The 26833-nt window shown below is 38.9% G+C and overlaps 2 protein-coding genes across 7 annotated transcripts in view; one reads left to right on the top strand and one right to left on the bottom strand.

Annotated features, from left to right (window-relative positions):
• The window catches only part of CNOT8 (CCR4-NOT transcription complex subunit 8), a 62351-nt gene that overhangs the window by 687 nt on the left and 34831 nt on the right, over positions 1–26833 (bottom strand). Inside the window, exon 7 of one of the 3 annotated variants that reach the window (XM_022590221.3) lies at positions 4–18810. The exons of 1 other annotated variant lie outside the window; for it this stretch is intronic. In XM_022590221.3, the coding sequence (XP_022445929.1) occupies positions 18733–18810 (78 nt within the window). In that variant the 3' untranslated portion in view covers positions 4–18732. One more of the 3 variants, XM_089909608.1, reaches the window with a different exon arrangement.
• Positions 1–26833, top strand: part of GEMIN5 (gem nuclear organelle associated protein 5) — a 41533-nt gene that overhangs the window by 8708 nt on the left and 5992 nt on the right. For 2 of the 4 annotated variants that reach the window (XM_089909600.1, XM_022590214.3), the window contains exons 8-24: positions 520–732; positions 1734–1819; positions 5577–5659; positions 7025–7161; positions 8409–8482; positions 9184–9365; positions 13370–13509; positions 14502–14673; positions 16507–16734; positions 17754–17867; positions 18651–18773; positions 19554–19649; positions 20076–20213; positions 21221–21368; positions 24422–24541; positions 25069–25279; positions 26336–26590. In XM_089909600.1, the coding sequence (XP_089765726.1) occupies positions 520–732; positions 1734–1819; positions 5577–5659; positions 7025–7161; positions 8409–8482; positions 9184–9365; positions 13370–13509; positions 14502–14673; positions 16507–16734; positions 17754–17867; positions 18651–18773; positions 19554–19649; positions 20076–20213; positions 21221–21368; positions 24422–24541; positions 25069–25279; positions 26336–26590 (2520 nt within the window). Of the gene's footprint in view, positions 1–519; positions 733–1733; positions 1820–5576; positions 5660–7024; positions 7162–8408; positions 8483–9183; positions 9366–13369; positions 13510–14501; positions 14674–16506; positions 16735–17753; positions 17868–18650; positions 18774–19550; positions 19650–20075; positions 20214–21220; positions 21369–24421; positions 24542–25068; positions 25280–26335; positions 26591–26833 lie in introns of all 4 variants that reach the window. The other 2 variants (XM_089909599.1, XM_022590213.3) reach the window with 1 other exon arrangement.

Here is a 26833-nt window from a genome sequence, read left to right as displayed (position 1 = left end):
TAAGAGACAATCGGCTTTACTTGAGACACCTTTCTGTTTTACAATAAGCTAGGCTTGTTTGACAGACCGTTCTCTTCCAAGTCACTGTTAAACAAGTGACGATTAAAAACTCAGCACTCCTCTTCCACTGGCTATGATAAAATACTTTGCTTTTGAAGATAACGATTCTGATTCTTCCACTGTCCTGAGGCACCTGTATCTTTTTTTTTTTTGAGTCTGCCAAATGAGAAAATTACCAATGCTGTAATACAGTGATACAGTAGAGTGGAAAGGCCACTGAACTCTGGGAAATAGGAAGCCTGGGTTCTAGTTTATTGGGCTCTCAATTCACTTGGCATCTTAGGGAATAAAGATCCCTCTGAGCTCTACAATTTATAACTGATTATTTTTTTCTCATTCCTACTGGAATAGTTAAGTTACATTATCCTGATGTATTCTGAGCCCATCCTATTTGAAGTGTTGATTGTTTTCCGTTTCTCTGACCTTCTTTATAAAGACCCTAACCCTTCATCTTTTCAGGTAAAATGTTGGGACATGGCCACCCTGGAGTGCTGCTGGACCCTGCCTTCCCTTGGTGGGTTTGCCTACAGTCTGGCTTTCTCTCCTGTAGACACAGGCTGTTTGGCGATAGGCGCTGGTGATGGCATGATCCGTATATGGAATACATTCTCCATAAAGAACAACTATGATGTGAAAATTTTTTGGCAGGGTGTCAAGTCCAAGGTTACAGCGGTAAGGAAGCTTTCTTTGAGCTTGCCACGAACTTTTTTCAAATAACTAATTCTCTTTTAGAGAATACCTATTCATATAAATGAACTCTATTGGGAATTCAGACTTCTTCAAGGGTATTTTCGATGCAGTTTGAAAGTGGAGCAGCAGAAGGACTCTCTCTGACCAAACCTATTACATACCTCCTGATTCAGAAATTTGGCTTTGTTTGTAAAATTAAGGTTTTGTTCAAGTCACACTGTTTTCTAATAGTAAGAAATTAGAAATAACCTGGATGTGTATTCATAGGAGATACATTAAATTATAACCACATGGGGAATAGTATTAAACTATTAAAAGTGATAATGTAGATCTTTCTTTGATGTGGGAAAATGTTAATGATTCATGAAAAATGCAAATTACAAAACATGGAATGCAGATTACAAAACAATATGTATAATTTTTTTGTTTTTCTTCAAAGTGATATCTTTGTTGTGGCTATTTAATCTAAAAGCAATAAAGGTTTGTGGTTCAAAACGAAAACCACAGTACAGAAGTGTAGGAAGCAAAAAATGTTTCCTACCCCACCCTTGACTCCATTCTCCCACTTCCATCATCCAGAGAACCACTGTTGACAGTTTGTGATGTATCTTTCCAAGCTTTATTAATGATGAATAGAATCATATTTTCTGAATTGTTCTGGAATCTTTTATTCCCCACTCAACAATGTATCATGCACATCATTTAAATGTTTGAACCTATTTTTGTTTTTTCAATTATATATAAAGTTCAACCACAAAAAATGTCTAGAAAGATACAGAATTGGCAATGGGGTGTTTGGATGGTGAGATTACAGGTGACTTTTACTTTGTTTTTAATACTTCTTTGTTTCTCTCTTTTAAATAATGAGAATTTGTTACTTTTAAAATTAGAAGACAGAAAGAACAAGAAAGTTTTCCAGCTGAACACTTGAAGTATAACCTAAGGATTCCCTTAACACTGCCCCTTTCCTCATTTTTTTGTAGCTCTGCTGGCACCCAACCAAGGAAGGCTGCTTAGCTTTTGGAACTGATGATGGAAAAGTGGGATTGTATGACACCTACTCCAACAAGTAAGAAATAGATGATTCCTATTTAGCCCATTGACCAAATTGTCAGTGAGTTAATTTTGAGTTCAGAAACCTGGATGTATATCATAATAGGCCTGGGAAGCATCTTTAAGATTCTGACTCTGAGTTTAGGCTTAGAACTCAGAATTTTATTTAAAAAAATTTTTTCAGGTGATGGTGGTTCAGCCCATCTGACCTGTGGGAACCACTAAAATAAACCATTTGCTTTTGTTTTCCCTCAACATTTTTTTTACAAAAGTTTTCAGACATCGAAGAATGTTAAAAGCCGAGAACAAAGAACATCTCTGTACCTTCCATCTTGATTTACCAGTTGTTAACATTTTGCCATACTTGCTTTATTTGTCTACACTTAACAAAAATTAACAATATCCATAATATGAGCTAATATCCAGTGCATATACAAATTTCCTCATTTGAGCCAAAAACGTTTTCCCAAGTGGTTTTGTTTTTCAAACTTTTTTCAATCAGGGATCACACATTGTATTTTGTTATGTCTCTTTAGTCTCTTATTCTAGAATAATCCCCCACTTCTTTCCATAACATTGCCTTTTCAATTTGAAGATTCCAGATAAGTTGTTTTGTAGCATATTCTGCATTTTGGACTTGTTAATTCTTTGTGGTGACTTGTAACTCATTTCACTATTCCCTGTATTTCTTATATTCCTTGTATTCCCTGTATTTCCTATAAACTGTCTAGAGCTGCACTGTCCATTACAGTAGTCTTTAGTCACAGGTGGCTACTGAGATGTGCTGAGTGTAAAACATACTCGAGATTTCAAAGGCTTAGTCCCCAGAAAAGAATGTAAAATGCCTCAGTAATTATTTATTTTCATTATATTTTAAAAGATAATACTTTTTATATACTGAGCTAAATAAAATACATTCTTAAAATTGAATTTCACTTGTTTCTTTTACTTCTGTTAACTTGGCTACTAGAAAGCTCTGAGTTGCAGATGTGGCTCACAGTATAAATCTACTGGGCACAGCTATTCTAGATGCTTGATTAGATTCCAGACCTGCACTGTTCAGTTTGGTAGCCACTGGCCATGTGTGACTATTTATAGTTAAAGTAATTAAAAATAAATAAAATTAGAAATTGAGTTCTTAGTTGCATGAGCCACACTTCCAGTGCTCAAGGGCCATATTTGGCTAAGGGCTACTTTATTGGACAGCACTGTTCTAGGCCAGGGATTAGAGAATTATGGCCCATGAGTTAAGAATAGTTTTATCTTTTGAAATAAATGAAAAAGAATCAAAAGAATATTTCACAATGTATGAAAAGTAAATAAAATTCAGATTTCTCTGTCCATAAGTAAAGTTTTATTAGAGCCCAGCCACGCTCTTTCTTTTTTTTGGCCGCGTTGGGTCTTTGTTGCTGCGCATGGGCTTTCTCTAGTTGCAGCGAGTGGGGGCTACTCTTCATTGCGGTGCGTGGGCTTCTCATTGTGGTGGCTTCTCTTGTTGTGGAGCACGAGCTCTAGGCACGCAGGCTTCAGTAGTTGTGGCACACAGACTCAGTAGTTGTGGCTCGCGGGCTCTAGAGTGCAGGCTCAGTAGTTGCGGCGCACGGGCTTAGTTGCTCCGCGGCATGTGGGATCTTCCTGGACCAGGGCTCAAACCCGTGTCCCCTGCCTTGGCAGGAGGATTCTTAACCACTGCGCCACCTGGGAAGCCCCACACTCATTTTTTTTACCTCTTGTCTGAGGCTGCTTTCATGCTACCACATAGAATAAACGAGTTGTGACAGAAATTGCATGTTTCACAAAGCCTGAAGCACTGACTATCTGGCCCTTTACAGAAAAAGTTTGCCTAAAGATCATTTGCATCTAAGTGAGAATCATTCATTATACTGTGCAGCTAACCTTTTTATATGCCAGTTTTTTAGGTACTTATGTATAACTGAATACGCAATAACTATTTTTCTTCATATCTAGCTTTTTTTTAAAAAGGCTACACTATTTCAAAGAAGTATTTAATAAAATAAAACTATATATCAATTTAAGTAGGTTTGTGTCATCACAAAACTGCTGACTAATTCTGGTGAATTACTATCGTTTGGTTATTATAAGCTGAATATCTAAACTGATACCAGCAAAGGTATGTAGTAGGAGGAAGGATGTTGCTGTAGATACATTTTTAGTATTCAGCCAGAAATGCTTATTCTACTTCTTTCAGCCAAAGAAAAATTGGTTCATTGTCTAGAGTGATAATGATAAATGTGTCAGATACATGGAAAGAAGTCAACAGCTAAGTTAGTTCAGTCATAGGTTCTAGAATCCTGGAATTCTAAAATCATACAAAGAATACAGTATATGTTAAAGGTAATAACCGCACTGCCCTGTCCTGACACATCACATATCATTAGTCACCACAGCAACCTTCAAAAATACCCTGAAGAGCAACGTTTCTTTAAAAAAAAAAAAAAAAAAAAAATCAAAAACTCAAAAAGAACTACCATATGATCCAGCAATTCCACTCCTGGGTATATCCAAAAAACACAAAAACACTAATTCGAAAAGATACATGCACCCCTGTGTTCATAGCAGCATTATTTACAACTGCCTAGATATGGAAGCAACCTAAGTGTCTATCAACAGATGAAAGGAGAAAAAAGTTGTGTGTATACACACACACACACACACACACACACACACAATGGAATAACTACTCAGCCATAAAAAATAATGAAATTTTGCCATTTGAAGCAACTTGGATGGATGTGGAGGGTATTATGTGAAGTGAAATAAGTCAGACAGAGGAAGACAAATACTGTATGCCATCACTTACATGTGGAATCTAAAAAATACAACAAACTAGTGAATATAACAAAAAAGAAGCAGACTCACAGATACGGAGAACAAACTAGTGGTTGGGGTGGGGTGGACTATAGGGGTGGGGGAGTGGGAGGTACAAACTATTGGGTGTAAGAGAGGCTCAAGGATGTACTGTACAACATGGGGAATAGCGCCAGTATTTTGTAATAATTAAATGGAAAGTAACCTTTAAAAACTGTAAAATAGGGCTTCCCTGGTGGCAGAGTGGTTGGGAGTCCGCCTGCCGATGCAGGGGACACGGGTTCGTGCCCCAGTCCGGAAAGATCCCACATGCCGCGGAGCGGCTAGGCCCGTGAGCCATGGCCGCTGAGCCTGCGCGTCCGGAGCCTGTGCTCCACAATGGGAGAGGCCACAACAGTGAGAGGCCCGCATACCGCAAAAAAAAAAAAAAAAAAAAAAGAATGTGATGTTAACGACAGGGTAAGCCAAAAATGACTTCCAGTCTTTTACTTGAATATAAGGTGGATACATCTGCTTGGTGATAATATATGCTTAGCAGTAACCTTAGTTCTGGGCTTAACAGTTTGCATTTTCTGTCTTGTCCTGTTTTTCTCTAGTTGTGATAGCCTTTACACTGGTATATAACTACAGTAATATTAGAGTATTTGACAGAGATGGGGAGAATGATCCCAAGCTGGCCAGTTGGAGAGGTTAATAGCATTCTTTTACTGGGTGAAGTATGTTCGGGACTTAATTATTTTGTTAGTAGCTATCATTACATGGTATATTATTTAAGTGTTTGCTTGTTTACAGTCAGTTATTTGGAGAAAGGTACTGTTAAATTATTTTTCTTTAATATCAGCAACTAAGTTTATATAACAGGTAACTTTTTGAAAAAGATGGTCTGTTTTCCACTATATCTTTTTGTTTTAAGTCTTTCTGTTTGTAATCCCCCTTCCCCCCAGGCCTCCACAGATTTCTAGCACATATCACAAGAAGACTGTATACTCATTAGCCTGGGGGCCACCGGTACCCTCCATGGCACCCGGTAAGTGTGAGTCATTCTGTAACAAACGTGAGAGTATTCTCTTTCTTTCAACTTAATCCTAGGATGTGCAACCTGGAAAGAGTCATAAATATTCTAATGCAGTGGTTACTTAAGCAAGCTGCAATGTCCCCAGGGGTCCATGAGGGCATTTGTAACAGGTGATAAATTAGAAAGCATTCACCCAGAATAAGCCTCTCCAAACTCCAAACTAAAGCATATTTGATCTCTTTGAGCTGAATTTTTTCATTGTGAATATAGTTATCTCATGCTTGGTCCTGATACCTAGTCTAATGATTTTCACTAAAATTTGCTATCACCTTTTAATTTTATCAGAATGATAATGTTGGGAATTCCCTGGCAGTCCAGTGGTTAGGACTCCGTGCTCTTACTGCCAAGGGCCCAGGTTAAATCCCTGGTCCGAGAACTAAGATACCACAGGCCATGCAGTGTGGCCAAAAAAAATAAATGAATAAAGATAAGCAATTTATTTAAAAAATAAATTTAAAAAAAGAATTATAATGTTAATGATCATCTGTTTTCACCTACAGTTAAAGCAAACTTACAATTTCTCAAATGATCTCTTGTTGCCTTTGATGTATTCTGACCCTTTTCCTTTTCTAACCCCTCAGCATTATATTTCTCTCGTATGCCTACAGTGGTAGGTCTTGCAGAATTTTAAAAATGAATGTGTTCAGCAAAAGTCTTTGGTAATCTTTTCTTCACCATATATAATGGGACATCTGTAAATTTCCATAATAATGTAAACGTTTACAGTGTAAATCATCAGAACTCAAGCAGCATTGCAGTGGTAGTTCATTCATTGATTCATTCAACAAATGTTGATCCTTGATTTGTGCCAAGCATAGTTCTAGCAGTGGTGAAAATAAAACTTGCCCTTACAGAAACCCACCAGAACCACTGTCTGCTTCTTAAAAATCAACAGGATGATTGCTGTAACACCAAAGAAATCATTGCTTTGAGTACAGCTTCTTAGTTAGTCATAGCAAGTCCTGCAGCTCCATATATTTAAATGCCCAAAGAGTACTTGTCGGTAAGAGAAGGTAAATTCCCCAAAACTTTGAAAACATGTTTTCTGATCCCAGCTTTGGCACCCCTACTATTTTGAGTGGCAGAAGAATGTTTAAAGCAAATATGTTGTATTATAAATATTAATGTAGAATTAGTATACCGTTTATTTCTGCCCCCAACAACTGTGTTCAGAGGCAAAGAACAGTGACTTTATTCCAATAAATTAATGTAATTCTTTTAAAACATCTCATAGTATGATATGGTCATACTATAGCAACAAATAGTTAAGCTGGTGAAGTACAAAACGGATACGCTTTCTTTCCTTATCTCATATAGGAGGAGAAGGGGACAGACCTTCCCTCACTTTATACAGCTGTGGAGGGGAAGGGATTGTCTTACAACACAACCCCTGGAAGCTTAGTGGAGAGGCCTTTGACATCAACAAACTCATCAGGGACACCAATTCAATCAAAGTGAGTTCTTGTGGTCTAAAGTCTTCTCATGATCTCTCCATCTTCTTGGCTTCTCATCTTGCATGATAAATGCCATTATAAGAGGTATCCATTATGCTCAGGCAGATTTCAAGCTTCTTTCAATTGCAATGGTGATTTATTATAAACTTTCCAATCTTGAATATAAAGCAGCCTTTTCACGCCAGCCACTTTCTCCAGAGTGAGGTGTTCGTAAAAATAATTTTTTAATATGGTATTCAAGTGCAGATATAAGGTATTTTGCTCAAGACAGAATTGTCATTTTGTTTTTAATTTTTTTAGTGAAATAATTACAGATTTATACAAAAGTTGCAAAAATAATACAAATAATTTCCTTATATCCTTGACTGAGATTTCCACATTTAGCCACATTTTCCTTACCATCCTATCAGTGTATCTGTATGCCAGAACTGTCTTTTTAAATGAAACCATAAATGTTGAGATTTCCTTACTCTTTCAAACGAGCATTTTTTACTGTTGCTCATTATTTTGTATGGCTAGCATAAAAATAACATTTAATCATAAATTGAATTATTTTTGTTGACTGTATTCCTTCATGTCTTAAATGTCATCTGAACATTAACATTCAACAATGAATAAAAGACAAAATTCCTATTCTTAACAAATTTTTAGTTTTGTGACAGTTAAATGTATGGATCAGAGGCTCATATAAGGAGTTTGGGCTGGAAATAGAAATTTGGAGTCTCTTCACATGAATGGTAGCTAAAGAAGCTGCAGGTATGTATGAGGTGATCTAAAGAGACAAGTAAGAAAAGAAGAGGGCCCAGGCAGCTTTGGGGAACATCAAAAAAAAGTTAGGAAACAAAAAAGATTCTGGAAAAGAAACAGAAGAGATAGGAAGAAAAAAGCGTAGTGTGTATGACTTCTATTAAAAAGGTGACGACCCCCATGTTATCAAAGCCAATGGATATGTTTCGTGTCTTATTGTGGGATAAAAATCATTTTAATTAAGTTCATTTCACAAGGTTAGACACTGCAGACATGTATTATTTACTGGCCTCTCTTTTTTATCCCATTTAGGAAATCGTATTTCAAATACTTGCTCTTAGTACCTCTTTGGCGAATTATGTAGATTATTTATAAGAATGGCTGTTGTACAATTAGAACATTTTTAAACTAGGGATTTTCTTTTTTTTCCCCACACCGTCATCACTGATTTGTAAGAAGAACAATGTTTTCAGTCAAGATTGGTTTGTTTTGCTTTCTAGTACAAATTGCCTGTACACACAGAGATCAGCTGGAAAGCAGATGGCAAAATCATGGCTCTTGGCAATGAAGATGGGTATGTGTTTGTTTCTTTATAAAAAAAACTTTGTAATTGCGCATACATTTGATCACAAGCTAATGCCATCTGTAATGTTAGTTGGGAAAACCTAGTTGTATTTGATATTATGACTTATCCCTGATATCCTTAAATGACTCAGCTCTCTGCATTTTTGAGAACTGCAAAATAAGTTAAATATTTTCAGCCCAAAGAGAATGTTTGCCTACTCTGTGTTTTGGCTGTTGTGTGCTTCACAGAATCCTCATCTCCAGAATTAAACTGCCTAAATCTCCCTTCATTTTTTTTATAGTAAACCTAGGCAGAAATGCTTTTTAGGCCTCACCATGCCCTTTCCAACATCTTTTTCTTTTTGTTTTTTTGGGGTTTTTTTTTTTCCCCTTTCCAATGTTGATCATAGTAACATAGTCCTATTTCAGCCATTTGTTTATTAATTCTTCTTTTAGCTTCTCCCTTGCACCATTTATTATAAGAGCCTGATAAACACAACTTTCCAGAGATTGTTGAGATTTGTGAAAACTGTTTGAAAGAACTAGTTTTTGTGTCTGGTTCTTTGTGAGAGAGTAACCTCTGCAGTTTATATAGGGTTATCCTATTCCATTTCACCTTTCTTTGACTGATGGGATGAGGGAGATACCTGTTTGCATTGGACTGTAATTTGAGCATCCATCTTTCTTGTCTTGGTGTGTTTCTTATTCCAGATCAATAGAAATATTCAAGGTTCCTAACTTGAAACTGATCTGCACCATCCAGCAGCATCACAAGCTTGTGAATACTATTAGCTGGCATCATGAGTATGGCAGCCAGCCAGAGCTGAGCTATCTGATGGCCTCTGGGTCCAACAATGCAGTCATTTATGTGCACAACCTGCAGACCGTCATAGGTAACTTTGGTTTCTTTCCATATTGGGGGTGGTATATGTGTTCCGCTACTTCTTGTTCCAATTTCTGTGCCTTTTTCCTTTCTTTTCGGTATTAAAGTAAATACTACTTTTATAATTTTTCTGCTTTCAAAAGTAGTATATTCACCTTATTTAAAATACAACAAAAGTTTCAAACATGACAAAATTCCCTAATCCCATCCCTCAGTAAAAACCAGTGTTATTAGTTTGCTGCATGTTTTTTCCAGATTTTCTGAAGTATAGTTATTGCTATAGTTATTCCAGGCCAGGGGTAGGGATATGACTTTTCATCTTGTGTGAAATTGTCGCTCTCCAAAAAGATTTTGCCAGTTTATATCCCCTTCCCTCAGTGTTTCCATGTGTGACTGCATCTAATTCTCACAGTCCTGGGAGGTAGGTTTTGTTATCTTCATTTTCCTGATTAAATTGAGGTTCAGAGACGTTAGCTCACTTCCATAAGTCCCACAGCTAGTATATGATAGAGCCTAGATTCAAACTCAAACTCAAATTGTCTAATTGCAGAGTCTGCATGTGTTCTAGTAACTACTAGTCCCTGCCTGGCACGTTGATCTTTTTCATATTTTCATATGATGTATTCCTTAATGAATCTTAAACTTCTCTGAATTTCTTCAGCACCCAGAAGAACCATAATAAGTGGTCAGAGGCGCCTGTTCTTTTAATGTGAAGGAGATGTAATTACTTTTTTTTCTAATATGAAGAAATTATAATGTGACACTAATCTGTTTCCAAAGTGCTGGAGAGTATGTGCTGTCAACCATAGTGAAAATTTCAAGTTGACATTTTAAATTTCTCTAGAACTAATTTCCAGTAATTTCCTGAGAATCTTTATTTGTAATAACAAAACAATTTTTATTCTAGCAGTGACTCTCTCAAGTTAAAAGGAATATAGGAAAACTAATAGTGTACATAGATTTTTCTAATAATAGCAGACAGTTTGTAACTAATAAGCATGATATGTTAGAAAGCTTATCCTAGTCCTCTGATTCCAAATTAAATATCTACTTTGGCAAAGGACATAAACTTAATTTTTTTAAACTGAAGTATAGTTGTTGATTTACAATATCGTATTAGTTTCAGGTAGACAACATAGCGATTCAGTATTTTTATAGATTATATCCATTTAAAGTCATTATATGGGCTTCCCTGGTGGCGCAGTGGTTGAGAGTCCGCCTGCCGATGTAGGGGACACAGGTTCGTGCCCCGGTCCAGGAAGATCCCACATGCCACGGAGCGGCTGGGCCCGTGAGCCATGGCCGCTGAGCCTGCGTGTCCGGAGCCTGTGCTCCGCAACGGGAGAGGCCACAGCAGTGAGAGGCCCACGTAGCGCAAAAAATAATAATAATAAATAAATAATAAAGTTATTATAAAATAATGGCTATCTTTCCCTGTGCTATACAATATATCCTTATTGCTTATTTATTTTATATACAGCTTTGTACCTCTTAATCCCACACTCCCATCTTGCCCCTCCCCTCTGCCCTCTCCCCACTGATAACCACTAGTTTGCTCTCTATATCTGTGAGTCTGTTTCTGTTTTGTTACATTTATTCATTTTATTTTTTAGATTCCATATATAAGTGAAAACATACAGTATTGGTCTTTCTCAGTCTGACTTATTTCACTTAGCATAATACCCTCTAGGTCTCTTTTGTTGCAAACAGCAGAACTTCCTTCTTCCTTATGACTGAGTAATATTCCATTGTACATATATACCACATCTTTATCCATTCATCTGTTGATGGACATTTAGGTTGCTTCCATATTTTGGCAGTTGTAAATAATGTTGCTATGAACATTGGAGTACATGTATCTTTTAGAATTAGTGTTTTCATTTTTTTTGGGATATATGCCCAGGAGTGGAATTGCTGGGTCATATGGTACTTCTATTTTTAGTTTTCTAAGCCACCTCCATAGTGGCTGCACCAGTTACATTCCCACCAATAATGTACGAGGAAAAAAAAAAAGAGAGAGAAAAATAATAATAATAATGTACCAGAGTTCTCTTTTCTCCACATTCTCACCAACATCTGTTATTTGTGTTTGTGTTTTGTTTTGTGCTTTTTGTTTTTTTTTTTCTTTGGCTGCATTGGGTCTTCGTTGCTGCACACGGGCTTTCTCTAGTTGCAGCAAGTAGGGGCTACTCTTCGTTGCAGTGCATGGGCTTCTTATTGCAGTGGCTTCTCTGTTGCAGAGCACGGGCTCTAGGCGCGTGTGCTTCAGTAGTTGTGGCACACGGGCTCAGTAGTTGTGGCTCACAGGCTCTAGAGCACAGGCTCAGTAGTTGTGGCACACAGCCTTAGTCACTCTGCGGCATGTGGGATCTTCCCGGACCAGGGCTCGAACCCGTGTCCTCTGCATTGGCAGGCGGATTCTTAACCACTGTGCCACCAGGAAAGTCCCTATTTGTGTTCTTTTTGATGATAGCCATTCTGACAGGTTTGAAATGATGTGACTGTGGTTTTGATTTGCATTTCTCTGATGATTAGCAATGCTGAGCATCTTTTCATGTGCCTATTGGCCATATCTTCTTTGGAAAAATGTCTATTCCGGTGTTCTGCCCATTTTTTAATTGGGTTGTTTTTTTGACACTGAGATCTATGAGCTGTTTAGGTATTTTGGAAATAATCCCTTATCAGTCATTTGCAAATATTTTCTCACATTCAGTAGGTTGTCTTTTCGTTTTGTCCATGGTTTCCTTTGCTGTGCAAAAGCTTTTAAGTTTAATTAGGTTCCATTTGTTTATTTTTGCTTTTGTTCCTTTTGCCTTAGGAGACTGAGCCAAAAACAATACTGCTATGATTTATGTCGAAGAGTTCTCTTCTAGGAGTTCTAAGATTTCAGGTCTTACATTTAGGTCTTTAATCCATTTTGAGTTTATTTTTGTATACGGTATGAGAAAATGTTGTAATTTCATTCTTTTACAGGTAGCTGTCCAGTTTTCTCAGCATCACTTATTGAAGAGCATTAAGTTAATACTTAAGAGCAGTGCAGATCTTTTTCTACTGTAATACTGTCACCCTAGTTTGTTTTTTATTTCATATCTACTGAATAATAGAAAAAGGAAAAAAATGGCCAGAATCCATTTCATTTTATTTTTACCTTCTTATATTTAAATAATTGAGACTTAGAGGAAAGTTGCAAGAATAGTACAAAGGACTCCCATATACCCTTTCACAGATTCAACAACTTATATTTTGTAATATTTGATTTGTTCTGTGTGTGTGTGTATGTATGTATTTTTCCAAACTGTTTGTGTTGCATGTGTCATGCCCCATATCCCTTAACATTTGTGTATTTTGTAAGAATAAGGCTATTCCCTTACATAACCATAATTCCATTATAAACTTCATTTAATACAATAGTTTGATCTGCCATGCTTATTCTAGTGTTGTCAATTGATCCAATATTGTCCTTTATATCTAGAACAGTCTGTCAGCCTTTTTTTTTTTTGCCGCACCACGCGGCCTGTGAGATCCTTGTTCCCCAACCAGGGATCGAACCCATGCCCCCTGCATTGGAAGTGTGGAGTCTTAACTACGGGACCACCAGGGAAGTCCCTCATGTTGATTTTTTTGAAGAATGCCAGCCTGTTATTTTGTAGATGTCCCCTCAATTTAGTTTGGTCTCCTATTTTCTCATGACTAGATTCAGGTCACACATTTTTAGCTAGAGTGCCATATACATGATATGTTCTTGGTATCACATCCAAAATGTATTATTTTCATTTTGATGGCTTCTAGAAAGAAAGAATGATAGCTAATACTTCTTGCAGTAAGCCCATGTGCCAGGCACTGTGGATATGCCTACACACTTAATTACTAAACAACACTGCCCACGTAGAAACAATATTGAAAATCACACAGAAAGCACGTGGCAAAATCTTGACTCTTGCCATGTTAATACCCTCCTTTATGTCTTTCCGTTGTTGTTGCTGGTAGAAATGACATCATCCCCTTGTCTTATAGAGAGCAATCCTGAATCTCCAGTGACCATTACAGAGCCCTACCGGACCCTCTCAGGGCACACAGCCAAGATTACCAGTCTGGCATGGAGCCCACATCATGACGGAAGGCTGATATCTGCTTCCTATGATGGTACAGCTCAGGTACTATTGCGTCCTTGATTCAGTGGGTTCTTCACTGGGTACTCAAACTCTTTCCTCCTTTCCCCCAGTTTTGTACAGACTCCTTCCCTCACCATTATCTTCTATAGAAAGGGACTTTTCTGAGCTCTAGAGGGCATTTTAGTTTATTAAATATATCTGGGCCCTTGGCAGGCTAAGTTTGGGGTGTATTTTACTTAGATGAAAGGGGAACTACTAATAGGAACTAGCTAAATTCCGATGTTTTTAAAGATTTCATTCTGACCTACTGTCAGTTTAATGGGCTAAAGTTGATGTGAAAAGTACTCCTCCCATTCTGTTCTATCACAGAATGTTGACTATAAGTAATGAAAAAATATTTCTAATAATAAATTGGTAACTCAGACCTCCAAGCTCTCAAAAATAAAGATGAGATGCCAAACAAGAGGTATGGGGTGAGTTTCGGATATCAGAACCAGAAGAGACCTTAGGATCTATCATCTGTGATGGATGTCTGTCTCAGTAATGAGTGGTAAATGAGCTATCTGCACAGAGCTGAGAGCCATGATGGGCTACCCTTTGTGCAGTGCAGACTGGAGTAATTCAAGAAACAGCAAGGAAATTGATCATTTTCCCACAGACAGAAGAATCACCTGTGAGAAGTTAGAACCCTAAGCATCCATCACATGTGCAGGTGTGGGCTCTGAATTAGAATTCTCTTCATGGTACCTGAATCCCCAGCCCAAAAATAACATATGATACTGGTTGAGGACAGTGAAATCCATAGGGCACCATTAAAGCTTACTCAAAATCATCCACATGGGAATGCCTCTATATCCCAGAATACATAAATCTCCCACAGGAAATAGCACTTTCTGAAACTGAACTCCTAAAAGTACAAATCACAAGAGGAAATAAGAGTACACAGATTTTTAAAATTTTTTCTAAAATGTATACCCCCCCAAAAAACAATAGAATAACGAGAAATTATTCTCTTGTGTGACTTTTGGTTTTAGGTGTGGGATACTCTCCAGGAAGAGCCTCTATGCAATTTCCGAGGACATCGAGGTCGACTGCTTTGCATCGCATGGTCTCCGTTGGATCCAGACTGCATCTACTCAGGGGCAGATGACTTCTGTGTGTACAAATGGCTCACTTCCATGCAAGAACATTCCCGACCTCCTCAAGGTCAGTCAAAACCTGGAGCCCATAAAGGCTTGCCTAATTCCCTTTCTCCTTTCCTCAGTAAGTGAGTTGACTGGAGTCAAGCAAGGAAGACATTCGTGCAGGGCGGCAGCAACAGGATGGTAGGGTTGGAAGCCCAAGCAAGGATAGCAGCCATGAGGGGCCTGAGGACAACACCCAAATAGTAACAAGTATACCTAGCACCCGGATCTTGTTTTCTAAATATCATCATTCTCCATTAAAAGGGACCGACCAGGGCTTCTGGAGAAATGGCTAATTCCAGGTTAGGACAGGAAAAATACAAGATGAGCCTGCAACATCATATGCCACAAAGGAAGGAAGTGCTCAAAGAATAGAGAGCATCAAAAGGACAAAGAAGCCAGCTTGAAGGGGCTGGCTACCCAAATCTGGGACAATCTGAACTTGAAATAATTAACAGAATTCCATTTCTGGCTATAAAAGAATAACTGGTACCAGATTTGCCCACTCACCAGAAATAGCTAGAAAACTAGACAGAGTATATAAACAACTAGAAATATACCCGAAGAAATGAAATGATACATCCATATAAAGACCTATAAAAGAATGCTTATAGCTTTATCTATAATTGCCACAAACCGGAAACAACAACCCAAATGTACATCAGCTGGTGAATAAACTATGGTATATCCTGTAGTGGAATTCTACTCTGCAATAAAAAGTAACTACTTTTAAACACAACAAAATGGATGAGTCTCAAAAAGGATTATGCCTAGCAAAAGAAGCCGGGCACAAAGACTAAATACTGTATAGCTAATACAGAGTATGAAATGTAGTTATAGGGCCTCCCTGGCGGCGCAGTGGTTAAGAATCCACCTGCCAATGCAGGGGCCACGGGTTCGAGCCCTGGTCCAGGAAGATCCCACATGCCGCGGAGCAACTAAGCCCATATGCCACAACTACTGAGCCTGTGCTCTAGAGCCTGCGAGCCACAACTTCTGAGCCCACATGCCACAACTACTGAACTCCATGCACCTAGAGCCCGTGCTCCGCAACAAGAGAAGCCACTGCAATGAAGAGCCCGTGCACCGCAACAAAGAGTAGCCCCTGCTCACCGCAACTAGAGAAAGCCCGTGCACAGCAACAAAGATCCAATGCAGCCAAAAATAAATAAATAAAATAAATTAAAAAAAAAAAAGAAATGTAGTTATAAATCATAAGAATTTGTAAAACAGACAAAAACTAAACTACAGTGACAGCAAATCAGTGATTGCCTGGGGCAATGAAATGCATAACCTAAATCTAATCGTGAAAAACATAAGGCAGACCCAATTTGAAGGAAATCTGACAAAATAACTATCCTGTAATCTTCGTGAGTTTCCAGTCATGAAAGTCAAAATAAAATCTGAGCCTGTTCAGGCTGAAAGAAAGTACAGACATAACAAGCCAGTGCAACATGTAGTCCTGGATTGATTCTTTTTGCTATAAAGGACATTCTTGGTACAACTGGCAGAACTTAAGTGAGGTGGGAGTAGACAGGAGTAATGTATCATCGTTAATTTCCTGATTTTAATGGTTGTGCTCTGATGATGTAGGAGAATATCCTTGTTTGTAGGATATACACTCAAGTATTCAGGGGTAAATAGGGCATTGTGTTTATGATTTAATGAAATCCCAAAAGGGTTTGGTTTGGTTAACATTTTGATAATATAACTAAGAATTCATTGGGAAGGAAGGGAAAGGGCAAGAATGTTATCAAAAACAAGAGTAATAAGGTTTTGGAGATTATCTCCTAGAGTGCTTTTAACCAAGAATATATACTTTAATCTATCCTTTTCTGAACTGTGATTTCTATAGGCAAGAAAAATATTGAATTAGAGAAAAAAAGGCTCTCTCAACCTAAGCCAAAGCCCAAAAAGAAGAAAAAGCCCATCTTGAGAGTGCCTGTAAAGCAGGAATTGTGTGACGGGAATGAAGAAGAGAGTGTTAAGGAGAGCTCGGGCCCTGTTGAGAATGGAGTGTCAGACCAGGAGACTGAGGAGGAAGCCCGGGAGCCAGAGCTACCCTGTGGTGTCACCTCGGCAGGTATGTGGCCAAATCCTGTGTTTCACTAACTCTCTAGGACTTAGTAGTCATGAACAGGAAACTAAGCCAGGTCTACCTTTGAAGTATTAAGGGGATCTAATGGGTGACTGGGATGGAAATAGTGAAGTTCTATAGAGAAAACTTCTTATCAACTTGAGCAGGGTAAGACTGTGGGACAAAGTGAAACTAGGGCAATGTATACATAGAAACTTACATGGGGAAAGTTTTAACAATATGATGTCATCAGCCATGTTTACTGAAAGAAACCATTGTCCCTTACAAATATCTGACCTAGAAACTCACCACTCTGGGAACTTGCAGGCAAACAATATAAATAGGACTGACTCATGTTTAACTCTACAGCAGAATATTTTGATGTGACAGAATTTTAAATGGCCAAAATATATGGTACAGAGTCCTCCCTGACCCTCTCCATCCCAAGGGATGGCCACTGGGACCCACGGTTTGGGTAAATAACGATCTAAAAAGTTTAATGGATTTATTTTTTAGATTCATCAGAATACTTCTTTATCATAAAATGTTCTTTTACCCCTGTAGATCAACAACTTAGTTTGGGTTTTTTGTTTTTTGTGGGGTTTTTTGAGTTCATGGTGTGTACACTCGGGATTGTGACTCTGTATCCCATACACTTTAAATTTCTATTGGTAAAGTTGTTCCTTGTTTGTGGAATTAAATATGCAATTAGTACTTTGTCACCCAAGCCAAGTTTGGGAACTCCTAGACCTATGTTATAAAGCTGTGGAGGCTAGAACGTTTATAACTTTTCCTTAGATCAATTAGTCAAGAGTTCTAAGCAATAAACCTACAGATTCTTGGAAGGCAGTTTGTGAGATGGGGAAAGGGAGACTACCCATGCTTCCTATCTGAAATATTTCATCTTATATTTGGGGTAATAGATAAAATCACACCATTAAGACTGGTATACTCTGAATTTTTAAAAAGAACTAGATTCTACATTGTTCTTATCCACATTTTTTTTCTTTTTCCCCATGATGTAGTCTCTAAAGAACCAGTTATCTGCACTCCAGCATCCTTAGGCTTTGAAAAGTCAAAAGTCACCATTAATAACAAAGTCACTTTACTGAAAAAGGAGGCACCTAAAGAAAAGTCAGGTTGGTATTTAATAATTAAAATATTTGGGGGGGACTTCCCTAGTGGTGCAGTGGTTAAGAATCCGCCTGCCAATGCAGGGGACACGGGTTCAATCCCTGGTCCAGGAAGATCCCATATGCTGTGGAGCAACTAAGTCCGTGCACCACAACTACTGAGCCTGCACTCTAGAGCCCACGAGCCACAACTAGTGAGCCTGCATGCTGTAACTACTGAAGCCTGCGCTCCTAGAGCTCATGCTCTGCAACAAGAGAAGCTGCCGCAATGAGAAGCCCACACACTACAACAAAGAGTAGCCCCCTCTCACCACAACTAGAGAAAGCCTGTGTGCAGCAATGAAGACCCAACGCAGCCAAAAATTTTTTAACAAAAGAATAAAAAATTTATTTATTTGGCTATTACAATAAATAAAATATTTTGTTAAAGTATCCTCAAAAATTGCATGCAACTGAAAACTCAAAAGTTTTCAGTTTTTCGTTTTGTTTTAGATTTTAAATATTTGTAAGTGTTTTGATTGTTTCGATTTGGGGTCATTTTTTTAGTACTTGAGGAACTGTCATTTTGCAGTTGTTGATGTTGCTTCACAAGTTTTCACAGGGACACGTTTGTGTGTGTTGTGAACATTGCCCCCAGCTAATTTAATTTGAAAGCTTCCTTATAAGAGTGGGAACTTTCTCTGCCCAGCAGTATCCCTCCAGTAGGTTACATATTCAATGGGCATGCATTCAGTTTTGTGTTTTTGATCAACTCTTCTTCAGACAGTCTGTACTTTTATTACATTTCAGAAGCCTTAATCAAGAAGCGAAAAGCTCGTTCCATGCTTCCACTGAGTACAAGTCTGGACCACAGATCCAAAGAGGAGCTTCATCAGGACTGTTTGGTATTAGCCACTGCAAAACACTCCAGAGGTACAGAAATACACTTCCTTGGCCCATCCGTAGTCTTCTGGGAAGTGACACATAAGAAGTGCTTGTTTATATGTTATATGAATGAGCCAACAAATGTCCAAAATTGTTGTATTTCTGCATCATCCCTCCCCCACACCCTGCTGCCAGGTTCTGTCCACACTCTGACCGCTGTCAGCACTCTCCAGTGCCTTGGAGACATAATGCTCTGCTTTTCTATTATAAATCAAGTTGTTGCCAGCCATATGGGTGCTGGAATTGGTATGATGGCTTAAATATCTCAGCGTGAATCAGTTCCATCAACTGTTTTTCCCCAGTAAACAGCACGTACATGTAGAAAAAAAAAATCATTTGCTCATTGGAAATAACCCTTAATACGGCAGTTCCTTTAAAAATTTTTGATGGAAGTTTTTGTTTATAGAAGGTGTTTTGGTCTCAGTTTTTCAAAGCCCTCACCTAATGTGTGTTATTTTAACATCTGAGCAACTTTTTTCTTTTTAATTTTGAATTTTATGTGTTGAAAAGGGTTGCACATGATAAAATGAAATTCAAACAGTATGAAACCTGAGCCTAACAAACCTGACAAACCTAACAAACCTAACAAAGTATTTTCATATTTTGCCAACTTTGTAACCAGCAGGGTCTCTGTTAGGGTAAACAAGGGCACAGGACGCTTTTTCTCAGCATCTGAAGTGGGTGTTACATACATTTGGAAGTAACTGGACAGAAAATAGTAACCTATTAAATGACTTCATCTGAATTTTTGTCTTTTTGAATTAGCAGAGCCAAAGGAGGATGTGTCTGCTGATCTTGAGGAAAGCCTTCACCTGGGGCTTTTCACAGACAGGGCTGCCCTGTACAGAATGATTGAGGTTGAAGGTGAGACTAGTCCAATCAACACAATCCTGTCCATCTTTACGCTTCCCTAGCGCTTTATACATACCTCTTTTATGGCTGCCATCCTGTGGTGTGGTAATGGTTAGTTTTACATGTCAGCTACCTAGGTTTTGAGTTCCCTTATTTACATGTTCATAAACACCCCTCACTCGCATCTGTCACAGGACCCTAAACATACAGTGTTCATTCTGAGTGTTTGAGTGCAAGTGAAAGTGGGTGGGTGGGTGGACAAGTGACTGAGTGGGCTTCAGTCCCCATTATGAACACTCTGGGAAGTGACTTACCCATCAGCCAGTGACTACATATTCTAGGAATTTATTCCTGTCGTTCATCCTGCCTTTCTTTTTCTAGAAGACAGTGCAGACAGATGTTTCTGAAACATCTTCCAAATATTTCTCCTCCAAACAGGAAAAGGTCACTTGGAAAATGGCCACCCTGAATTATTTCACCAGCTCATGCTTTGGAAAGGAGATCTAAAAGGTGTTCTGCAGACTGCAGCAGAAAGAGGGGAGCTGACAGACAATCTTGTGGCTATGGCACCAGTCGGTATGTTCTTTTCAACAAAAGCCCTAGCATCTCTAGGATACATCCACTAAAGATAGACTTGTCTTGAAGGACAATTTGCCCATGTCTAATAATTAAATTTAAAATCCACATCCCTTTGACCCAGCAGTTCTAACTGTAGGAATTTAACTGCACCTACACATGCAAAATGGCAGCTATATATGGACTATGACTGCAGTGGTGTTTGTAATAGCAAAAGATCGCAAGAACCTCTATGTCCATCAGTATAAGACTGGTTAAATCTTGTATATCTATACAGTAGAAACTCCTATAGATACCCAAAAAACGAGGCAGCTCTGTGCATTCTGATACAGAGCGGAGCTCCAAAATTTAGTAAGTGAAAAGAATCAAGGTATAGATGCACAACAGAATATTTAATACTCTGTCCTTGATACTTATACATGTGTGGTTATATATTCATAGATTATTGCCAAAGGTTTCAAAAGAAACTAATAATAACGGTTGTCTCCAGGGAAAGGAATTTGGACAAGTTTGGGTAGTAGGATGCCAGGATAACAAGGAAATTTTTTATGCCATGCCTCATTTTTTAGCTTTTAATTGAAGTATGCCAGAGAGAGAGATGGAAGTACACAGGTCATGAGTGTACTTGAATTTCACTAACTGAATACACCCTTGTAACTAGCACCCATAAAAAGAAACATAACATTGCCAGCACCCTAGAAGCTTCTCTCATGCTCCCTTTCAGTCAGTCTACATGCACCCCAACAAGGGTAAGCACTGTCTGACTTCCATACTCATGTACATTTGAATTTTGTACTGTTTTTTATGTATTACATAATCAGAGAAACAATTTACATTTCAGAATGTAGGGACGGGGAGAGGTAGATGAAACATGACCAGATGAAACAGCAACTGAATTACTATCTAAATGTTCTGCTTAATGCAGTGACTAACAAGCATTTTCAACCCAAATGTACGTGCTTTTTTTCCTTAAATCTGCTGGTTTTTGTTTGTTTGTTTGTTTGAAGCCGGTTACCACGTGTGGGTATGGGCCGTCGAAGCTTTTGCCAAACAACTGTGTTTTCAGGACCAGTATGTCAAGGCTGCCTCTCACCTACTTTCTATCCACAAAGTGTATGAAGCTGTGGAGCTGCTCAAGTCAAACCATTTCTACAGGTCTGTATGACCCAACAGTTGAACCAGCAGTTGGATGTAATGTGAAATTAATCTACATAACAGTTCTGTTTCATTATAACCACCATAAAACCTTTATTGTAATTAAACATCTCAAATGTACACAAATGTATGTTCGCTAGCTTAAACATCAGTGCACCCACCACCTATACTTAACAAATGTTAACTTTCAGCAATATTTGCTACTGATATTTTTTTTAATTTCTTTATTGTTAATACAAATAAGGAAAAGAGCATGACACAAATGAACAGCTTAATGAACTACTAAGAGAGGAACTTTTTTAAGCCCCACCTGTGAAGTGAGAAGTATAACATTCCAGACTTAGTTGAATTGCCTTTCCCCGATTCTGTCCTCATCCCTTCTCTAGCAGTAACCACTCTTCTGAGACTGGTATGAATCCTTTCTGTTCAAGTTATTATTCTTCCACTATAGTACATATTTAACTACAGAAAACAAAAGCAACAAAATATTTCTTGTAGACAGCATACAGTTGGGTCTTGTTTTTTATCCAGTCTGATAGTCTCTGCCTTTTAATTGGAGTGTTTTAATGTAAATATTAGTGCGACTGATTTAAATCTACCATGTTGCTATTTCATTTCTTCTTTTCCTGCTTTCTTTCAGATTAGTTAAATATTTTTTTATCTCCAATACTGGCATGTCAGCTATAATCCTTTATTTTTTTTAATGGTTACTTTAGGGTTTATGATGAACATTTTTAACTTATCAGTTTACCTTCAGATAATATTGTACCACTTCTTGCATACATCATACTTCTTTCTTTCTTCCTGTCCCTTCCACTATTGCTGTCTTATATTTCACTATATACATGTTATAACCCCACATTACAATATTAGAATTCTTGCTTTAAACAATTACCTTTCTTTAAGTTTTTAAACATTTTCTTATATTTGCCCGTATATTTATTTCCAGCACTTTCCATTCTCTTATGTAGATCCAAGTTTCCAATTGCTGTCAATTCCTTCTTTCCCGTGAAGAACTTCAACATTTTTTTTTGTAGTGTGGTCCCACTGGTGACATATTCCATCAACTTTTGTTTGTCTATAAAAGTCTTTAATTTTGCCTCTATTTTAAAGGATCTTTCAGTGGGTGCAGACTTCTAGATTGGAAGGTTCTGTCATTTTGTGCTTCATAGATATCATTCCATTTTTTTCTTGGCTTGCATTGTTGACTTGACTATTGCATTTATTCTTATCTTTGTTACACAGGAACTATGTCTTTTTTCTCTGACTGTTTTTAGGACTTTCTCCACCACTGATTTTCAGCCGTTTCATATGATGGCTTTGGTGAGACTTTCTTTTAATCCTATTTTGGTGTGTTGTCTTCCTTTAGAGAATGCCGGACTCTGTTTTGGCAAGCCGTAAAGTTACCTGCAGATCAACTTGATCTTTTCCTGCCTGTTTTAAGGTTTCTTAGGGCAAGTTCAGAGAAATCCATACTCTAGAATTAGTTTGCCCTCCTGCCTTCTGGTGTCTTTACCGAATGCCTTGTGTAAGTCAACAAATCAGAACTCAAATGTCTGGGTGGTCAAAACTTTTATGTCTCCACAACCTGAGTGAGCCCTGGGAATTATTCAGCTTATCGTTCCCTGATTATTCTTTGTACAGCCTTAAGGACTTTCCTACATATGCAGAGCTTTGTGTTTAAACCAGAGACTCAACAGGATCCCTAAGCACTGTTGCAGAGCTCTTTCTCTGGACAGCTTCTTCCTTCCTACTGTCCTGCCCCACAAATTCCAATTGCTTCGTCTCCCCTCAGCCCTGACTGCTAAAGCTCTGCTGGGATTCCTTCTGGGAAAATGGTTTTAGGCAGAAAGCCAGGGCCACGATTGGGCTCACATTTGTTTCGTTCTCTCCGGGGTGACAGTCGTGTGCTGCCTGGTGTCCAGTGGCTGCAAACAGTTGCTTCATACCTATTTTCTCCAGTGTTTTAATTTTGCAACAGGAGGATACGTCTGGTCCTAGTTGTCACTCCATCATGGCTGGAAGTAGAGGTCTCAAATTATGTACTTCTTAAATATTGCTGTGTCTAAATCACCTTAGTCTAAAACACTTCTATTCCAGCTACAACTTTATGTTGGCTGCAACTCAGAAGTTGTATGTCATTTGGAAAATAGTAGTTCAGTCAGTTAACACAGATCCTCCAAATGTTAACATATCTCACTATAAAATATCAAAAAAAATCACATTGCTTAACTTCATCAGAAAAGTCTTTAACTTTGGGGAAGCCATCAAGCTCACAGTGGCAGGCACAAGTTTCCTAAAACTCTAATTTTCACCTGAAAGCTCAAATTTTATCATTGGCAACAGTACTGTTGGTCGTTTTCCATGAAATGACAGGCTTGCTTTGTTCATTTTTGAGAAAACATCTGCCAAATACTCAACACTGAATAACTATAGTTTGTTTGTTTGTCATTCTTTCAAGAAGTAATGAGATTCCATCTAAAAAAAAGCAACTAGTTCAGCTTGCAATTCGTTCATACAGGTTTTTCATAGAACCATTGTACTTTGGAATGCAGCAAAGAATACAAAATGTTCTTCCCATTTTGTCACATAGAATATTAACAGGATGTGCAGGATTTACTGAAATTAATCATTTCTGCTTTTCAAGGAAATTTACCTTTTTTTTTTTTAACGACAAGGGCCACTAACTGGATTCCTGCTCCAGATGCCAGCAGTTTACCCACCATTGCTTTCGCATAATCAGTACAAATGTCAACACACTGACAAAAGGCAAATAACCTCTTGACATTATTGTGAAAATAGTCTTGACCTCATGAACCCCCTGAAAGAGCCTTTGGAACTCCGGGAATCCACAAACCACACTTTAAGAGCTGCTGACATAGGTGAAGAATTGAGCATAGCACGCAGTTCTAACTTGCCCTGTAATGCAGGGATACAGTTTTTTTATGGGAAGTTGCAACAAGACAGACAACACAAAGGGAACGGCTTATCCTACCTTGCAGCCCCTCCTAGGGCCTCTTTCAGATTGGCTAATTACCTATTCTTGCCTCTAGGGAGGCTATTGCAATTGCCAAGGCCCGGCTGCGCCCAGAGGACCCGATCCTGAAAGACCTGTACCTCAGCTGGGGAGCCATCCTAGAAAAAGACGGCCATTATGCCTTAGCAGCCAAATGGTAAGTCTGAGGGAAACAGGAGTGCACCCAAACAAAGAAGAGCTTTGAAAGAGCTGGACAAGGGTGGAAGAAAGAAGTTTAGAGGTGGGGGTGAAATAACTAGCAAATTAAAAAGCGTATATGTATTAAAGCAGCTTCATAAGATTCATCAGGATCTACCTACTTGGTATTTATGTAAGTCACCCTAACTTCAAGAAATCCAAGCCGTGGACTTGGAAATCACTCCTTTCTTTAGGGATGCCTTGTATCATTAAATATGGGAAATGGGAGGGAATGCCTCCTTTGCTTGGGTTCAACTCAGCAACTGCTGAAGTTCCTTTATTTCCTTAACCTGTATAATGCTGCCTCTTCAGCTTCTGCTGCACTGGCCTCAGCCTTCACAGGGACAGCCACAGGTAATGACACACCTGGGACCACAGGAAGGCACGCAAGGCAAAGTGGACAGAAAGAAATGATTCAACCCTCTGGGGAGCAGGTGTAGGCGATCTGTTTATGACACTCTGCTTGAGTTTTCTTTTGTATTTTAGCTATTTAGGAGCCACTTCAGCTTATGATGCAGCCAAAGTTTTGGCCAAAAAGGGGGATGTGGCATCACTTAGAACGGCTGCAGAGTTGGCTTCCATCGTAGGAGAGAATGAGTTGTCTGCTACCCTGGCTCTCAGATGTGCCCAAGAACTGCTTCTGGCCAGGAACTGGGTGGGAGCCCAGGAAGCCCTGCAGCTCCACGAAAGTCTAAAGGTCAGTCTGTTACTGCCTCTCATGCTTTTAAGAGGGATGAGCCCCAAACCCTTTTCTAGTCAAATTCCAAGTGAATTACCCAGTTGCACAAGCTGTACCGATTTGGTAAGTATCCTTAGAAGTGTCCAGCAAGCCCTGGCCATACTATCCCATTTAAGTACTGTGGCTTGTCAGTTGCCCCACTCAGAGTAAAAGACAATGTGGTTACTGACAGTAATTCCCACTGCTTAGCAGTCGAATAGCCTTCAGTCAGTTCAGCCCGTGTTTCTTCATTGATGTCATCAGCACAAAAATGAAGAGGAAGAGGGTCTGCTTTGAAGAAAATGGATTGGCTTTAACAGAAATCATGTTGCTCTACCTGTAGCAGCCCTCTTCAGCTATTAGCTGTAATTCTGCCTATATGAAACAGAGACCTTCCCAAGCTTAAGTGAGAAAATATTATAGGGATATACAAGGAATCTCATGGCAACTGAAAACCCAGCAGAAGTAAGGATTTTTTTTTAGACCTTTTCTCTGTGCTCTCTTCTCTTCCAGCTGATTCCCTCTGTTAAACCTACTTGGATACAGCCCCTAACCACTCCCCCAGCTCTCAGATCTACACAGCTTGTCTGCTCCAGCACCTTCTGCCTATGATGCTTTAACTTCTGTACGCTTTAATCTGAAGTTTGGGCAGAGAAAAGAACTAGATGAGTCCAGCCCATCTTTTCTCAAACTGGGCCACAAGTCTTAAGTGGCTGGCCTGCATGTGCCTTAAATTTCAGTGAGTAGGGCTATAGCTGGGGTGTCATATTATAAATATGGTTGCTAAAAAAAAAAAGTAATAAATATGGTTGCTTGAGCCCCAAGAGCTGTGGGTAGGAATCCCCCAAAAGGCATTTGGAAAAACTGTCTGTTAGATCACCTCTTTTTCCCTCCCACAAGACTCACTGGGCTGGCAGCACAGAGGGGAAGGCTGCTGCAAATGCGAAGGGGGAGAATCTGAGAGACTGGGGAGAGCTCTAGATAATGGAGCACTTCCCTGCATAACAGCTCCTCTCCTTTGTTATTGGGTTCCAGGGTCAAAGATTGGTGTTTTGCCTTCTTGAGCTACTGTCCAAGCACCTGGAGGAAAAGCAGCTTTCAGAGGGCAAAAGCTCCTCCTCTTCTTACAATGCGTGGCCCGCAGGCAGCGAGAGGCCCTTTGTGGAGAGGGTGACTGCAGTATGGAAAAGCGCCTTCAGCCTCGACTCCCCAGAGCAGTCCCAGGCAGCATTTCAACAGCTGCAAGATATCAAGTACCCATCTGCTACAAGTAACACTCCCTCCAAGCAGGTACCCCTTCTGCATGAGCTTTTGATATTAATCAGTAGTCTAAGACTTCTCTAATCCATGTCTAGTATAATAAGAAAACATGTAGAATGCCAGTTTGTATTTCAGAAAAGATTAAGCCAGGCCCAGGAAACCTGGAAAGATCCCTTCAGATGAATTAGAGCCCTTTATCTTTAAAGTTAGTCTTCGATCTGAATTCCCTTCTAAAATAAAAAGAAAAAAGTCTAAAAACAAAGAAAAGCACAG

This window comes from Delphinapterus leucas, chromosome 3 (genome assembly GCF_059928025.1).
Source record: "Delphinapterus leucas isolate spDelLeu-1000000601 "Yukka" chromosome 3, BTC_Dleu_Yukka2, whole genome shotgun sequence".
Lineage (NCBI taxonomy): Eukaryota > Metazoa > Chordata > Mammalia > Artiodactyla > Monodontidae > Delphinapterus > Delphinapterus leucas.
The sequence above is the reverse complement of the archived record's forward strand: the minus strand, read 5'-3'. Positions and strand labels throughout refer to the sequence as shown.